This window comes from Scardinius erythrophthalmus (genome assembly GCF_964197995.2).
Source record: "Scardinius erythrophthalmus genome assembly, chromosome: 12".
Lineage (NCBI taxonomy): Eukaryota > Metazoa > Chordata > Actinopteri > Cypriniformes > Leuciscidae > Scardinius > Scardinius erythrophthalmus.
In genome coordinates, this window is record NC_138232.1 from 31,956,881 (window position 1) to 31,975,692 (window position 18,812).

The window sequence follows — 18,812 nt, forward strand, 5'->3', positions numbered from 1 at the left end:
TTCTCCATAACCACTTTAATAGGCCAGAGAAGATGGTATGGCATGGATCAAGCACTGGTGGAAACAGGCAAACAGACAGCTACTGTGAAACATGGCGAACTGGTAGTCATGCCGTCACTGGCATGGCTTCCTCTCTCCAAGATGGCTACCTACTTCAGCAGTTGCCACGTGGCTGCGACAGCACTTTTATCGTACTGTGCATTGAGAACAGCTACATTGCTGAGTAAACCAAAAACGTGTGTAAGACCAAAATTTGCCTTTAGTCACACCACAAACTGTATGTATGTTCATCTACATGTATTTTAGATTAAAATTCTGACAATTTATTTTTTATGTATTAACTGCTGTGTGACAGCTATAAGTATATCAAAAGATATACGTAGCTCCTCCTTACACCATAAGCTTTACAACAAACATTTTATCATTGCAGAAAATATGCAATTTAGAAACATTTAGACTAAATTCACTGTTTTATATTTTTTTTATAAAAATGTACGTTGTTGTATTTTCACACATAACAGGGTAATATAGAACACACTAAGTCAAAAACAACTTTTAAAATACATCTGGTATTAAAATGGATGTTTTATAGTGCCTTCGCAATGTCTTGCCAAAACACCAAAATTTTAATAACTAATTCTCTTTAAACTACTTTGTTGACATTACCATTTTCATTCACATTACTATTTAAATGATTTTGTAGAAACATATCTATGTAACCTTTCTACATTTTTATACTTTGCAAATCAATCACATCAAACATTCCATGATTGTAATGCAAAAAGACTAGTTTACTTTCTCTAAAGAAAGATGACTTCATAAAAATAGGTAAATCATTGTTAGTTTTTTTATTAATATTTATTTTATTTTTTACACATAACTTGAACACAATTAATCACATTATTTCTCCAAAACACGTTGGGAACAATTATTTGCCCCCTATTATTAAATACTTTTTGCAACCTCCTTTTTCCAAGATAACAGCTCTGAGTCTTCTCCTATAATGCCTGATGAGTGTGGAGAACACCTGACAAGAGATCAGAGATCATTCCTCCATACAGAATCTCTCCAGATCCTTCAGATTCCCAGATCCATGTTGGCGCTGCTTCTCTTCAGTTCAGCCCACTCATTTTCTTTAGGGTTCAGGTCAGGGACTGGGATGGCTATTGCAGATGCTTGGTTTTGTGCTCAGTGACCCATTTTTGTTTTGATTTTGATGTTTGTTTTTGGATCACTGGCCTATTGGAAGATCCAAACATGGCCCGTTATAAGATTTCTAGCACAGGCTGTCTGGTTTTTATTTTTTATCTGTTGGTATTTGATGGAATCCATGATGCCATGTATCTGAACAAGATGTCCAGGACCTCTTGCAGAAAAGTAGGCCCACAGCATTAAAGATCCAGCAGAGTATTTCATTTTACACATGGGGTACTTTTTATCCCTGTGTGCATCAAACCCATATTAAGAGTTTGCTGCCAAAAAAGCTTTTTTTTTTTTTTTCATCAAAAAATATATGATTTCCCCCCCCCCCCCCCACTTTCAATTATTTTACTTCAATAAAAGGTTAGATTTTTGCTTTTTTTTATTTATTTTTTTTTTATTATTAAAATATCAAAAGGATAAACAATGCAGATTTATTTTTTACATCCAACTTTGATCATATTTACCAAGGGGGCAAAGAATTCTGACCAGCACTGCACAACAATATTGCCAGTTACTCTTGTCTAATTAGGTCCACCTGTAAAAAGCCAAAGCATGAGCCACCATTGTGTCTCCAAGCAACACACAGTAGTGTGGTTTTGTTACTGAATGAATCTGTTTTTTCGTGAATGACTAGCTCATAACACAAAAAGGCACTTGGTGCCATAATTGTGTAATGGTAGAAAGCGAGTTTGAGTCTAGACCCCTCACTTCAGCCAGGCATACACCTAATTTATATCTCAACCTTTATGAGAGATATAGTTATGCACCATTCCAGTTATGTCTGCCAAAATTGCAAGCAATTGTTTGGATAGCTACTTCTGCAACTATAAAAATAAAGATCATTTATACAAACACCAGCTGTCTTTCATTTGTTTTCCTTCTTAAGCTGCTTTTAAGCAATATGGGATTGAAAATTGTAATACAAATAAAAAACACTTAAAACTTTTAATTTAATAACAATTTATTTGTAATTATACATGGTCTGGAGATCCTATAATGTGATCACACTATAATATAATATAATATAAAATAAAAACAGTAGCATCAATTTTAAAATACAGTAGAACTAAGCAAGTGTCCTGTCCTGTGTACAATACAATCTTGTTTGTGTGAAATTTCGGTAATACTTAATGCCTCATTTGTTAGCATTAGTTAATGTATAAACTAACATGAACTAACAATGAGCATTTGTTGCAGTATTTATTAATTTTTGTTAATGTTAGTTCATGAAAATCATTATTTGCTCATGTTAGTTCACAGTGCATTAACTAATGTTCACAAATACAGCTTTTGATTTTAATAATGTATTAGTACCATAATTGTTGAAATTAACATTAAATTAAGATTAACAAATGCTGTAGACGTACAGTATTGGACATTCTTAGTTCGTTAGCTAAATTAGTTAACTAGTGAAAAAGTGTTACCGAAATTTCTTTTATACAGGTTCTATAAAGATGTTCACATTGAAAAACATGGCAAGTTACTCAGCATAATTTTTCATTTGTCAATAAAAATATTTCCAAAAGAACTGAAGTATCAAACTATGCATGTCACCATGCATTGCACAAAATTGAGCAACAGTGTGAATGCAACAATTTTCTGTTCAAAAAACTGTTTGGTACATTCAGTTATCACTCCACGTTTGCTCCACTATGGGTTATCCATTTCCCACTCCTGCGCACTGGTGGGCAGAACCCGTTTTTGAGCGATTCTGGAGCGAAAGAAAAGACTGGAGGCAAAAATCCCACACCTCTAACTCCCCCAATTAGCTTCCACTGGATACCGATCACATATTCTAAGGACACATACTAAATATCAGCCTGGAACACTGCTTGGCCAATCAATTAACAGAATTACAACTGTTGTGCAATAGTAATTATTTAAACTTTAATATTTAGCTGCAAATAATACTGGCATCACTGTACTCAGAAGTTATAGAGTAATCCTTGCCATGTTTGGCTTCCAAACATTCCTTATAAAATTATTTTATTAACCCTGACAAAAATAACTTTATAACATGACAAACAACAAAAGACATCCAGATCTGACAATATCTCGATCCGAAAATGTACAATTAGATTTTGATGAAGTTTTAAAAAAAAATCTATTGCTATTCTTAACAATTGGACTAAACTTTATGTTTATAAAATGATGAAACCAGGACTATTCATACTTCATACTATTTTGAAGTAACAGTTAAAGAGATGGAGAAACTCCACCTTGTAGGCACAATTCCTTTGAATCTCATGTCTTGATGCTGGCTCCATTATGTGCGGTTGTGCCGTCACTGGCAACTGATGCCATGGGACTAAGTTCAGTGGCTATGCCTACTTCCGTAGCCTCCTGTCCTGATCTTTGATTGCGGTAATGAGACGTGATGATAAAGGCACTACATCCCAGATAAATCACAGTCAACAGAGTGAAGTAAAAGAAATAAACAAAAAACTGCAAGAGAAAGAGAGAAACAGAATCAGGCCAAAATCATTCTGCATTATGTTACTGTAATTTATTCTTCTTTTATTTATTTTTTTAAACACTAGGACCAATTTCTCAATACTTGGGTTACTTTTTCAAAACTCCTGATCAATGTTTATATGTGAATAAAATAATAAATTCAATCTGTTCATCATTTAAAGTTTTACGATCTTTATGATGTTTCTGAAGCGCTAAAGTGGTAATTGTGTGGACTGTAAATGGAGGGACAGAAAGCTCTCAGATTTCAATAAAAATATCTTAATTTGTGTTCCAAAGACGAATGAAAGTCTTACGGTTTTGGACCGACATGCAGGAGTATTGACAGAATGTTCCATTTTGGGTAAACTAACCCTTTAAACATAAGTTTAAAGTAGCTGTACCTCTACACAGGTGTTTGTCTTTCAATTTCATTACTCTCTATACAAAAGGGGGAAAACTTAGGAATAATTTTGAATTGTAATGTAAACAATGACCATGTAACATATACTGCAGTGTATTTTGAACCATAGGGAGGTTTCATTATTGTTTTGTGAAAATATTTTACAAATGAAATCATTGTGTAATGCTACATGTTTTAAAGGTCATTGTTTATGGTTTATGACAAAGTGTTTTTGTTGGGTGATAACCTTTGTTAGTGTTATGGAAGAATGAGTTGATTTGAGACATGTATGAGTTAGTGTTTTGGTAGTTTTAGAGCATTTTGATTGTGAAATCAACTGATGTGCCAAGCTGTAAAGTGAACTGTGTGAAGAGTTTTGAAAAAGTGACCCAAGTATTTAGTATTGGTCCTGTTTATCTGTGTGTAACTATTAACAGAAGTCAACCTAGAATTTTACACACCTGAGAATGAACATCCAAACCCAATCCACTCTTATCAACCACAATTACAGTGATGACCGTCTTCAGAATTGTTCCAAGAAAAGTGTTTACTCCAAACACTAAAGCACACAATTCTTTAGTGAGAGAGGAGGCAATCTGGAAACTGAAAGGAAAAAACACAAAATGAATTATTTATGGACAAAATGCAGAGAACAGACATCTGGATAATTGTAAACAAGTAATAAAAACTCAGTGAGTGTTTTAGCGCAATTTTCTGACGTCATGGGATCACAACACTAAGAGATAGTCAATCTTTTTATGTTTTTTTTTTTTTTTTTTTTGTGCGTTCCCGAGATTAGACCTTCCTTAACATAATGCCGAAAACCCGAAGTCTCTAGGTGGTCTGGTTGAGGAGATAGAAGTGCAAGATTGGTGCGCACAGACAGAACAGAAATCATGAGTTAACAATCGCAATTTTGTCCGTTGGAAAATTGCGCTAAAAATGTGTATTTTCTTTAAATGGTTTAATTTCCTTAGTGTTTTTCTTTTAGCTTCATCAAAAGCTCCAACGTTTCAAACAACAACAAACTTCAAGCTCTTGCTCTCTGTGAAATAAATGTTTTTACAGGTGCATACAACTCATCTCCTCCTCAGTCAATTCAAAACATTTTATGCAATATGCGCCATCGTTGTTTAATGTGGGTTTTTAACAAAAAAACACATGAAAAAATCTTTTACATACATTTAATAATAAAATTAAACAAATAGCTTAATATCACTCACATGGCAATAGGCACAAGGAACTGGTAGAAGCCTCTGAAAAGGGCATATGACACATAGCAAACCCAGATATTTCCTGTGAGGCCCATGAGAAGCAGTAGACCGGCCTGTGCCCCAGTAATCAATCCAATCACCAGTTCAGACCACAGATTCCATCGAATTTTCACATAGCCTGCTGCAAATGACGCGATTGCACCTATGGAGCACATGAAGTGTGATTGTCATGTAATTATCATGCTGATTAACAAACGTCTATTCTCACCAAGACCAAATTAGTGCATGAAAATCTGAAAAACTGTTTGCAAATATTTTTCAACTTGTGTGTCATTTACACCATGGGTTCTTCATTCCTTGTCATGGAGAGATGCTTTCCTGCCAAGTATAGCTCCAACTCTGATTAATTGCACCTGAATCAACTAAAAACTCAGCAGGGAAGTGGCTTTCCAGCACTAGGAATAAGGAATCCTGGTTTACATGTTTTTGTTGTTGTTGTTTTTGTGTTTGCCAAGCACGTGTCATGCCCAAGCTCAAAGGTTGAGGAACAATAACTTTGCTTGTTCTCGCCAAATAGTAAACCATCAAGTATAATGTAAACCTCAATTAGGATTTTGATTCATGCGGAAAAGATCAAACGTCAAGATCCTAGTAAAAAAAAAAAAAAACTGTAGGTCACAATGACTTGCGTTGGGAACTCTGATGACCCATTATTGCTACAGTAGTATAAGCATGCAGATAATTATTGGCTGATTTATTGGTCGATAACCAATAAATGGCTGTTATTATAAATCCATAGTATTTTGTTTTTAAAAAGAGAGAGGTACAACAAACAAAAATCTAAAACTTTTTTTTTTCAGCTAAAGTGGTTTAATTATCACCCGATGCAATTGAAAATATATAGTTTGATGTACTTTTAAGAATTAAACATAACTCATGTTGTACTACTACACATAAATGCATAGCTGTTATCATTACACACACACACAGCAACTCACAATGACTTGCCCTCTTAAAACAAAACGCATAAGTGCTAAAGTGGAGATGAAACAGAAGTAGCAACAGATCTCTGATTTCATATTGTGACTTATATACCAGTTTTTCAACAGATTACCAAAAAAGAAAAACATGTAGGATGGGGACTTGATTCTATACATCGGTTAATTGCATGAAGGCAGATCTGAATGCAAACTTGCAATCAAATGTAAGAAAGGGCCTGGGTTTAAACATACTAAATGATTGGAGAAGTACGGCATAACATCATATGACATTTTGATTTAAAATGATCAGATCAAAACACATGCATGGGTGAATTGTTCACAATAAGATCAATAAAATGAATAAAGAAATACATAGGGTGAATTTTTATTTTATGCCGACTTTTTTTTTATCTTTGCCATAACTTATTGCCATCCCAATAATTTTGTGTAAGATGATGACAAAATAAATCAAAAAGTGTTTTGGAGGCTGATAACTGATATATTGTGCATCTTTAATTTTGAACACTGGTTTAAGTAAGCAGTGTTTAAGTAAGTAAATGTATTTCCACACTGAAATAAATCAACAGTTGGTAGGCAGTAGCCTGGTTCAACCAGACTCTCGTACATTTCATTTGTACAGAGAGTCTGGCCTCTCTCCATTGAGAAACGTTTACTTCCTTGTAGGCGGGTTCTCTGTTAAAGTTCAAAACTATTGGATCTGCCCAGAGTCACTCAGGATCTGCCATAGCCAATCGCTAACGTGTGGTCGTGACGTATGTCATGCGCCGAAACCGGCCGGAAACAACAAGTCCAAATGATCAGAGGATTATATTTAGAATAAGATGTCTGTCAACGAGAGCTGCAGGTTTTGTTCATCGAATTTAAGAGTTCAAGGAACAATTGTAAATTCTAAATGTATATTTGCCACTAAGGACAGTGATGTATTCAGTCAACTGTCGAAGCTGGGTCTAATCATTAACAATACGCCGCAAATGCTGTACAGTGATCACCAGGCTACTGCGCGATACGGAAACAACTTTTCTGCCTCCTTCACTTGGTCCTCCATTGCACTAACAAGAGGGGAGACAAATCATTTAAATGTAATGATATTCAGAACAGAACAAGAATGAAAAAAATAACTAAACAAGCCAAAATGAAATACTTTATAAGCGAAAGTGAAAGTAAGCGGCGTTAGGCTCACGTAACTCTCTAATTAGAATCAAAATGTTTCAACATTTGCAATGTATTTGGATGCTTAACTATTCTTTATCATAGGCTTTGAACTTCACTCACGTTCCAATATCGACGGAAAAAATCATCCTCTTCACATACATAAAATGGTACGAATTGTAGCCTAGTACTGAGAAACAGAGCAGTGGAATTTGTATATGTTAGGTTGACTATTTTATTATTATATTTTATTATGGCTATAATGAACAGGCTGCAATGCTGGAATATGGTGTGTGTGTGTGTGTGTGTGTGTGTGTAGGCGGGCGCGATCAAAAAGTGGAAACATGAAAACATAGGCTACTATTTTGTTCAGGGCATCTACGAATATTATTTATTTATAAATTATAATTAAACTTGATTAAATGTACAGTTTGGTGTTGTTTTGTTTTTAAAAGACATCCTAATACAATAAATGCATTAATCTCTCAATTGGGGATTTATCATTAAAGATATAGAGTTTTAAATCTAGCGATCAAAATGACCGCTTGCGGCAGTTCTAGTAGTTATGGAATTCTGGCACTTCTAGTGCTGAGTGAGCTGGAAAATCAAACTTTTCCCGAACCCCGTGGGGAGGAGGGCCACAACATCATGGCCACCAATAAAACTTAGCAAACATTGTTCTTGCTCCGGCTTTAACTTCTGTATATTCGGCAGTTTTGCAACAACGGACCGAATAGCTTTTCTCACGTCTTTCTCCGCTGCCATTACTCCAACTCCAACTGACGCACTACATCAACGTCATCGTTCTCAGCCACTCCCTCTGTTCGCTGATTGGTCCTACAAAAAATTGGTTTCTGGAAACCTAAGAATATACAGCAGTCCCAGACGTAGTACTGAAGGAAAATGAAATTGAGCGGAAGTATGTAGGAGGGCGGAGCCAGGCTAGGTAGGCAGTACCCTTGTCAACAAAATGTTTATTCGTTTGCTTAAAGGGACAGTTCACCCAAACATAAAAATTGTGTTGAATGATAAACCAAACAGCTGATGGACCCCATTGACTTTCATAGTATTAGTTTTTCCATCCTATGGAAGTTGTAAGAATTGATAAATTAGGAAATTCCAGACAGTCTGTTTCAGGGGGTGACCAGACCCTGAGAGGACAAAAGGACCTCTCTGGAGATTACCATTTGTGCACCATCAAGACGAAAGTCTCACCTCCGAGTCATCCGAATCTACATCTCTTTCCCTCTCCCCTCACCCCCTCTCTCTCATGCTCAGATGATCACCTGAAGATCACCCAAGAAAATGTATAGTTTAATGTGAATGATTATCACAGAGTTTTTTCATGTTTGGTATCATTTAAAATGTCACAGTGCGACTGGTACAAATGTCTCATTTCCAAATAAGTGAAACAAAAGGTAATAAGGTTTTTGAAGGTTTATGGATAACTAGCACATAAGGAGGGGTTGGCCTCTAGACAAATGGTCTCCCTACACCCAGAGGTGCTACCTCTGAATGCAAATTTCTTTTGTTAGCACATGTTTCCATGTGAAAGAGGTCTGGCTATTTAATGAAATGCAGCAGGGAGATCGGGGCCTTTTCTGTACTTCAGATCGGTCCGTGAGGCTGAGAGGGGGAAATCTCTCAGCCTCACGTATTTCTTAAAGTTGGGTTTGCATCTTCTCTCTATTCCAGAGCATTTGATGTTTTGTATCGATTATCTTTGAATTGATTATGAAATTGGCATGATACATTTACCTGACATAGTAAATTGTTACATATGATTATTTTAACCGACTTTGACATTATTTTCATTGAAGAGTTAAATGGAATAGTCAAACATTCGCTCACTTTTAGTGAGGCACAGATATTATTAAAACCTTTCATTTATGGAGTCAGATGAAATAAACGAGTAAATATATGATTAATGTATTACAAATTCACCAACCAATACTTTGCATGAGTGAGGACAGAACACGTGATACCTTCCCCGTGTATTGGCGAACCGGCAATTGAACCAATATAGTGGGCCTTACAAAGTCAATCGTGCCAATCAAATGTTTGGTTACTGACATTCTTCAAAATATCTTCTTTTGTGTTCATCAGAAGAAATAAATTCATACAGGTTTGGAACAACTTGAGGGTGAGTAAATGCTGACAGAATTTTTGGGTGAACTATCCCTTTAAAGGAGAACTCCGGTCAATTTTAACATTGAGCTCATTTTTTTGTACATTTGGAGTGCTGTCAGTACAGAGAACAACGACAAAAATCGGTGTTGCCTACACCGAGTTATTCTATTTTTAAAATTTGCACCCTGTTGACTTCAATGGGGCAAGTATTTCTTTCACATCTAAAGCAGTCAGATTCACTCGTGTTCACTCTGAAGGAATCACTCACATTTTCTGTGCACTTGTAATGACACATCAAGGATGTTAAGAGGCTAAAAGCAGGTTTAATACTTGCCCCATTGAAGTCAACGGTGCAAATTTTAAAAATAGAATAACTCGGTGTAGGCAACACCGATTTTTGTCGTTGTTCTCTGTATTGACAGCACTCCAAATGTACAAAAAAATGAGCTCAATGTTAAAATTGACCGGAGTTCTCCTTTAAGAAATCAGAGTGGATGCTACTTACAAAAAAAACGATTCTGTGGTTGAGATTATTTGTAGTTGTTTTAATTTAACAAATATAGCAAATACAACAAGATATAATCCGTCTTACCTAATAATGTAGAGGCAGCTTCAACCGCTCCATTGTAGACGTGCTTGTTTTCTATGGCAGGGTAGACTTTATTCCACAGGATGTGCACATAAAACACAACTAAATAGTAACCAGTGGAGTTGAACACCCACCACAAGCTCCAAAGCCTTAAACTAGGTACCTTCACAACATTCTTTAACTCCTTCAGCATCTGAACAAACACCGAATTTGCCCAGGAGAGGGAATTGTGGCTACTGCCCAGTGCTGCCACACTCCCATCCTTCTTTTCTGGATTAATTCTGGCCAATTCCGATTGAGCTGCTTCCTTCCTCTCCTTCTCTAGACGGGCTAGGTTGAAAAACATGCTACGTTTGGGCCATGGCAAGCAGAAGGACAAGAGTAGCCCAAAAATGACAAACCCCAAAGAGACCATGCTTAAAGTCATGTATGATACATTCCCTAGTGACACACACATCTGACCCAGCACAGAGCTTGTGAAGACTCCCATGAGCACAGCTGAGCGGGAGTAGCTGGCGACACGCTGGTAAACATTCGCTGGTACTAGCGAGAATATGTAGGAGGAGTATGCCACACGGGCAGCCATGGTGATGCCGTAAAAGAACTCCATAAACTGCATCTCCAGCAATGAGTAGCCCAAAAGCAGCAAGAGCCAAATGGAAACATGACTCAAGCTCTGAAGGATCAGCACAGGTTTGTAGCGTAGATAATCTGTCAGCAGAAACACAGGCACCAGCACAGCCATATAGGAATATGTGAGGACTGGGGTGATTTCATTGGTAACCTAAAAAGATATCAGAAAGTCATTGTTACATCTTATATGGGGTAGAGGGAGAGCAGGGATATTTTAATTTTCAAATGTAACATCAGTTATAACATAAAAGACAATGCACTTACTTACCTCCACCACCAGGAGTTTACAGTGTGAAACATCAGATTACGAATTATACCCATGATTAATTGTTAGCATGATTAATAGCAGTGTGAAACAAGACAGCCAAGGATTCCATTTTTCCAGGGTTTAGAATAACTCCGGGTTAAAGTGAGAATGTGCCATCTGAGATGAGGGTAGTGTACATGGAGAGCACATGGCATCCCAGAATAAATTTGATTGTTATATTAAAAATGTGGACAAGGCCATGGTACTCTTGGTACTCCAAAAAATGGTACTCTTACCATTAGCATTCTTCCTACAAGTCAGCAGTTCCACAATGTAGTGATTGTGAAACTACATTGTTTCAATGTCACTTTGACTGTCAAGAAGAAGTCTGCAGCTGAGCTCACTTCAGTGCAGGCTTGAATCACTTTTTGTTCACGTTTTGTATTGAATAACATTAGTATGTTCATATAAAATAATTCACATTTATGGAGCTTTTTCATTATGGTTACATTTATTGCATACCACTATTACAGTTAGCCTATACAGAATAAATGTTACATCAGCCTTTGTGTACTTCTAGTTTAATTGCATTCGACTCGTTTGAGTTATAAATTTAACTGACACGGGTAATGACTGTTAATATACAGTTGTGGCAAAACTTCACAGCAACAGGCTAAATATTTTCTGAACAAATAAACAAAAACCAAATGAATGATCCCTACTCTGCCTAATGCAAGACATGCATTTAATCACCTTAGCAAGCAGACTGAAAAAAATCCCTTTTTTGTCTAATCAGATACGCAAGTATGACATATATAACAGTTTTTGGGTGTTCTTTTAGTTAGTAAAACATTTTGAACATGTAATAAAATATATAATGTGAAAGAGAACTTGGGCTAAACAGAAGTGTCTTAATCTATGACATAGACACTGGGCTGTAAACAGATAAAATATGGCACTTGGTCTACTTTGCAGTGGAATATTCTCTACATGTGGTTGACTAATGTTATGGCTTTTGTCAAATCATTGGCACTGAACTTATATAAGTTCACTACAGTTCAGGCGAATTCATTTTGTAATTCAGGATTTAGAAGTGTTTACAAAAAAGACATTATGTGGTTAATTAATAACTCTAATGAGTGGGCATGATATAGGTCCTTCCTCAAAGCAAATCTGACCCACTGTAGAGGAATGTGAACTCTGACCACATTCACATGGTTTGCCAGAACCCAGCAGCTGTGTCGGAGTTTTAAGACCAAGTTACACAATCATAACTAAGTATTGGCAACAAAATAAATACATACTGTAGTGCGTAAGCAGTCTCTCAAGTTTCATAGTTTACGAAATTTAAAACAAACAAACAAACAAACAAACAAACAGTATGTTTTATCAGATTGAATAAAGTCACTCAAACAATTTCATATTTTTGAAGTGTTTTTTTCATAAACTAGAATAAGATTAGAATAAAAGTAGAATAGCACCAGACCTGATCTCTGGTGAAGTTCTTCTCTGTACTGAGCAGGTATGGTGTGATAAAGGGCTCTCCAGGCTTCAGCTGCACCATGAAGCCATAGAAACAAAGGTAAACAACAGACCATATCCATGAACTGGTATTCTGCGTTTGGGTTTCCAGGTCTTCCTTGGTTTCAAAGATGACTGACTCGGGAGCCACATTTTCCGCAGTGTGTCCATTGTCATCAGTCTTCATTTCCTCCTTACCATCCTCTGTCCTTTCATTGCATATAATCACTTCCACCATGTTACAGCAATACAACTGATGCTGTAAAGCTGAATTGTTTAATGGTGTAAAAATGCAGAAGGAATGTTAATGTCCAGTTTAACAGAGCTCATAGACTGGTAACAACCAAGCGACTGCACTAGCCAGTAAATCCTAAGATATGCGCCGTGTTAACTATTACTGGGAGCTGAGAGGACACTTTCATAATGATACAGCAGTGTTAAACAGCTACAAGCTAACATTTTTTCTGTGCAAGCATTCACCTTTGCTCAACTTCCAGGTTCCAGCACCGTCAAAAGTGCTACCAAACTGGAACAAGCATTGTGATTCTGTAAAGAAGCACAAAGTAAATCAAATTGTTAGTTTGATTTTTATAATAAAATGTATATATAGCTAATAGATTTAAATTTAGTATATAGATTGGTCTGTGATTTTCTTGTTCTTGGGTTTTTAATAACTAAACAATAAATATTAAACAATATAGCCCAAACTTAAGTCTCTACAAGACAGCATGAACAGTCAAAGGAGTTCGAAGTTATTGGCTCTAATGAAAGTAAACTTACTGTAAACGTGCAGTAACACACTGAGTGATAGCACTTTATTTTACAGTCCTGTTCCTCATGTACATACTAGCCTATGTACAATTGTAATAACTTGGTACTGACTCTGAACCAGTCTATGCTCTGAACCTACCCCTAAACCTAACCGTAAACCATGTAGTTACCTTATATTACCAAGTACTTTCTTGGGTAAGTACACTCTAAGTACACGTAAGTGCTCAAACTGTAAAATTAAGTGCAACCCACTGAGTAAATTGCATTTATTCACAAATCAAATGTCTAACAGCGCAATGTCAGCTCTAATACACCTCTAACGACGACCAAGTCTGCTTGTTAATGGGTAACAAAATCTCGAACTCTATTGATATTGTTTGCATATAATCCTACTAATGTTCAAGCATGCATGTAGCTGATTCGAGTTAAATTTGCCTGTTGCTTTTCCTGCGGTCAATTTAAACCCTTTAGTGCTGAGCTAATAATCTTTGAGACTGAAAATATTATAGTGTAAGTTATTTATACACAGCGCGACAGACTTTAACCCATCAGAACAGGATGACAACACGTACCAATTTTGTCACTGAGAACCGGTCGGTCTAAAATCCACGAGACACATGCATGCCTGTAGTCGCGCGCGAATAACCCACTCCCACTGACTATCTGCGCATGCGCACCGGATGTTTATCTTAACTTGAACGAATCGTACTTTTGAGTCGGATCTTTTTAATGAACTCTTCATTGATCATTTCACAAAACTGGTCTGAATGATTCGTTCTGAATGAATCGGTCTCGAGTAAACTGACACTGAACCGATGTCTCTTCTCTGTCTCTGGGGAGTTTCATGAATCCCACTCCCACTAAAATATTTGTCAGTTATCAATAATGAGTCAAAACAGAGCTGTTCAATCATAATGTAAAATTGTATAGGCCAATAAAAATTTCCAATGATTTTTGGCAATTTCTCATTGGTTAACGTTTATCTACAACATAAATTATATAGGCTACAGTTATTCATCAAACGTGAATTTTGAAGCCGATGATTCTGCAGCTGTGTAATGTGTTATGATGCTTTGCCAAAAGAGGGCGCTCCAAGAATGGAATTTAAGTGAGAAGGTGTTTACTACTAATCAGAAACTCTATTTTATGATTTTGTTGACTGAGGTAAGATTGTGTCTAAATAATATAAGATAATCTCTGAATAACGCTATCAATACTTTAAAAATGTCCGAGCTTTACAAAGTATTTATTTGATATACTGCACCCTTGTTTGTGTTTATTATAGAAAAAAAAGACCTTGTGAACAAAGGCCTAAAGGGTACTTGTCATAATCAAGCATGTTTTATCTTTAAGTTACTTATTTTATTTATTTATTTTTTCAGCCATTTATTCACAGAATTATTAATGCTGTAAGAAGCTTCCATTCATCACTCTCTTTCTTATCCATGAAATAACATAGTAAATCCTGCATTAGCAGTCACATCACTTACTACTGAAGTTCAAGTGCCAAGAAAGTTCATTGTGCACATCACACTCTGAACTGTGCTCTCTCTCTCTCTCTCTATCTCTCTCTCTCTCTCTCTCTCTGAAAGGTTCATTTAGCTAATGGAAAATAACTTGGCTATTTAATATAGTGAGTCATTATCTCTTATCACTGACAAAATACATACGACCAATATGGTCACGTCACACTTTATATTAGGTGTCTTTAATTATGCACTTTATAACAAAAATGTTAGGTAGCCTACAGTGTACTTATTGTTCGTGTTCATGTTGTGTTGCAAAACACTTTTGCTGCTATTGAGGTAGGATATGGGTATGGTTAGGAACAGGTTTGCTGGTATAGTTAGGTTTATGGTTGGGTTAAGGGGAGGAGTCGGGTCAACAGTGTAATTATAGATGTAATTACAAAAAAATACAGTTGTTATTACATGCAAATTTTTTTTTAATATAAGTACACAATGTAAAGACATGTATACACAAATGTATTGTATACAAATAATTTAAATGTTAGTAAATAGTAGTTAAAGACACTTATAGTCAGCAAGTCAATATTGTAGTATTTTTTATAAAGGAATTATCCGTGCACATCCTTATTTTTTTTAAAACATCAATTTTCCCTCGTAATCTTGAATCAAAATACAACCTGTCACATGAGGTCACAGCAATAGCAAATATCAACGATCCAATCAATTTTTGATAGAAGAAATCAAGTCCGTTGACTTTTTTTTTCTTGTTCGAGAAGCCGTTTCACTCCGAGCAGCAATATTACATACATCAACAGTAAAGAACACAATGTTTGCATTTGCTTACATACTGTAGACTGCCGGTCCACAGAGATAATTTGGATTGCTTCTAGCTAAACTTTTCCTCAACTGTATTCAACGTGAGGTGTCTGGCATCTCAAACGAGCCTATTGATAGCTTGCAGGTTATAAGGGAGTCTGGTTACTTCAAAGGTGACACATAACAATTTCATTGTACATTTTACACCCTTGCTTTGTACTGTGTTTGCATCAGCACCAAGTGAAATTATATTTATACTTGGCACTGTGTGTTGCCTTAATCGAAAGTTCGAAAGTCAAATGAACTATTTCTTAAAACCAGAGGCTGACATAGATTCAAGAATATAAATCACATGGAAATTATGCACATTGACATCAACAGCATGCCATGTATTTTGTACTCTGCAGATGCATTAGGGCCAGGTCAGGGGAGCAAAAGCTTTATGTGAGAGACAGACTCAAGCTGTCAAGCTGTTGTCTTTTGTTCCTCTGAGAATAAAGGAAATACAGCCTCTGGCTGTTGAGATGGACACATGATTCTCCAGTGTTAGAGCAATGGTGCATTCAATCTTAGCCCCCATCTACACATATTTTGGTGTTGAAATGTGTAAAAAAAAAAAAAAAAAAAAACCTGTACAAATGATTCCTCATTTTTGGTAATTTATTATGATTTGGTATAATTTAACCCTGTAAAACCTGACATTCAAAAATAGTCTGGAAAATCAATTTTATTCATATGGAACAGATTATTGAAGACATTTATTTATTTTTTTTAGTTTTTGTATGATGTGTTTTTGTTGAGTATCATATTATCAGGATTATGTCATGTTGTTGTGCTTTATTCCTATGTCTTGTTTTCATGTTTACCCTTTCAGTTTAGTCTTTAGCGTGTCCTAATGATTATGTTAATCTGTCTATCATTAAGTTCCCTTGTTAACCCTGTGTATATATACTCCCTGTCCTTTTCAGGCTTTTGTCAGTTCTTGTGTCGTGCTAAGTGGTGTTAGCGTGTCTATTTCCTTGCGTATACTCCTTGTTTATTAAAAGTATTGCCTGTGATTTCTCTGCATCATGCATCTCCTTAAATTCAACATTTCTGTTAGGACCACTATTGTCAAAGATGATTGACAATTAGCATACAGTTTGGATTGGCGGTATGGTTCTGTTCTGGGCAAGAACTCCCTGCCCATCCATCCATGCAGCTTAGCATGGATAAGAGCAGCAACAACTCAACTCAGGGTAAACAGAACAGAACCAACATACAAGTATAACAGATAATTTTCATTTTCAATGATTTAATGTACAACCTTATTCAAGGGCAGCAGTGTCTACAAAACAGAAGGTGGATGGTTCAATCTCCGGTTCCACCTGACCAAGTGTCGAGGTGTCCATGAGCAAGACACCTAACCCCAGCTGCTCCCGACGAGCTGGATGGCGCCTTGCATGGCTGACAACGCTGTCAGTGAATGAATGGGTGAATGTGTGGCAATATGTAAAGCGCTTTGGTGGCCATGGGTCTGTTGAAAGCGCTATATAAATGCAGTGCATTTACCATTTACCAAGAAAATGAGTCTGATTCAAAGAGGAATTTTAGAAGGCCAATCCTGACTGGACAAGAGGAGGAGCTGGGGATGGAGGAGGGTAATTAGCTCCTGAGCAGCAGGGATGCTGTGATAGACGTCGTATTGCTAGGTAGACGTGGATCAACTAAGAGTCAGCGAATGCGAGCTTGACTAACGTGACCTGCCAGAACTAGCCCTTGATTTATCTGGCACATATCTGATACATCAGGCTTTTAATGCACATATAGTATAATAACGTGTTCATTCTTCATAAATTAAACAACAGCCATCAGCGGCCAATTTTCCACACCACAAACTGACACACACATCTTAATAGCAAACACACACATTCTCCCCTCTTTCTCTCCGCTCTCGGAGGCAGAAGTCTCCAAACTCATCCTTTACAATCACCCTACATCCTGTCTGCTTGATCCTACCCCCACTCATCTCCTTCAAGCCATTTCTTCTTCAGTTGTACCTGCACTCACTTACATCATCAACACCTCTCTCCACACTGGTTCCATTCCCACAACATTTAAGCAGGCCCGAATAACCCTACTGCTTAAGAAACCCTCTCTAAATCCAGCACTTTTAGAAAACTACAGATCACCCAACCAAGTCTCTACCTTTCTTACACAGAACAACCTCCTGGACAACAACCAATCTGGTTTCAAAAGCAGCAACTAGACTGAGACTGCCCTCAGTTAATGAAGCTTGGTGACTGGCAAGAGCAGATTCCAAATTCTCAGTACTCATCTAGCTGGATCTGTCTGCTGCGTTTGACACAGTTAACCACCAGATCCCCCTGTCAACCCTCATAACAAAGGGCATCTCAGGAACCACACTCCATTGGTTCAAGTCTGACCTCTCAGATAGGTCCTTCAGGGTGTTGTGGAGGGGTGAGCTGTCTTAAGTCCCAACATCTACTGGGGTGCCTCAGCTCAACTCAACATTGTGAAGACAGAACTGCTTGTGGTCTCAGCCAACCCAACACTTCATCACAAGTTCTCCATTCAGATAGGTTTGTCAATCAACTCAAAGATAAGATCAGGCCCTTCGTATTGGAACAGGCTACACAACTCCCTGTCCAAGCTCTTGTTCTATCCAGACTAGACTATTGTAATGCTCTTTTGGCAGGCTTTCTAGCATGTACTGTTAAACCCCTGCAACTGATCCAGATCTTGCGTGCCCTCCAGAAGCTTGCAAGTGAACAGCGCCTTGTGGTGCCATCCCAAAGAGGCACAAAATTACTTTCACAGGCATTTACTTTGACTGTTCCATGCTGGTGGAATGACCTGCCTATCAACCTGAGCTGCTGAGTTTTTAGCCATTTTCTAGAAACGACTGAAGACGCATATTTTTGTTCAACACTTGACCCAATACTAACACTTACTATACATCTATTATATAGCAAATATATATCTATTAAATATTATATATCTATTATATTGAGCCAGGCCTTTTGTCCCAAAATGTATTGTGCCCCTCTCTGATAAATGTAAATAATAATAATTATTATAATAAATAACAATACACTTATACACCATTGCCACTAACAATAATAATACAAAAAAATATTAAATAATATTTTTTGGCGGAAGCATTTGGCGGAGTTGAAGTGGTAGTAGGCAGAGTTTTTATCCAAGGCCATAGC

At 36.8% G+C, this 18,812-nt stretch overlaps 2 protein-coding genes across 7 annotated transcripts in view; one reads left to right on the forward strand and one right to left on the reverse strand.

Moving 5' to 3' along the window:
• Positions 1 to 2,057, forward strand: part of col18a1b (collagen type XVIII alpha 1 chain b) — a 164,203-nt gene extending 162,146 nt beyond the window's left edge. For all 4 annotated transcript variants that reach the window (XM_081380997.1, XM_081380994.1, XM_081380996.1 and 1 more), the window contains one exon: positions 23 to 2,057. In XM_081380997.1, the coding sequence (XP_081237123.1) occupies positions 23 to 227 (205 nt within the window). In that variant the 3' untranslated portion in view covers positions 228 to 2,057. The remainder of the gene's footprint in view (positions 1 to 22) is intronic.
• A 105-nt stretch (positions 2,058 to 2,162) lies between these two features.
• Positions 2,163 to 13,969, reverse strand: slc19a1 (solute carrier family 19 member 1). 3 transcript variants are annotated; one of them, XM_081381830.1, is made up of 7 exons: positions 13,885 to 13,969; positions 13,022 to 13,087; positions 12,507 to 12,575; positions 10,144 to 10,924; positions 5,281 to 5,473; positions 4,519 to 4,660; positions 2,163 to 3,648 (listed from the first exon to the last, which is right to left on the reverse strand). In XM_081381830.1, the coding sequence occupies exons 4-7, from the start codon at positions 10,883 to 10,885 to the stop codon at positions 3,448 to 3,450; spliced, it is 1,278 nt and encodes a 425-aa protein (XP_081237956.1). In that variant the 5' UTR covers positions 10,886 to 10,924; positions 12,507 to 12,575; positions 13,022 to 13,087; positions 13,885 to 13,969; the 3' UTR covers positions 2,163 to 3,447. The 3 variants fall into 3 exon arrangements, with proteins under 3 accessions (XP_081237956.1, XP_081237958.1, XP_081237957.1); XM_081381832.1 differs by having other exon boundaries at positions 12,507 to 12,808; positions 13,885 to 13,954; XM_081381831.1 differs by lacking the exon at positions 13,022 to 13,087 and having other exon boundaries at positions 13,885 to 13,943.
• Between the last annotated feature and the right edge of the window lie 4,843 nt (positions 13,970 to 18,812).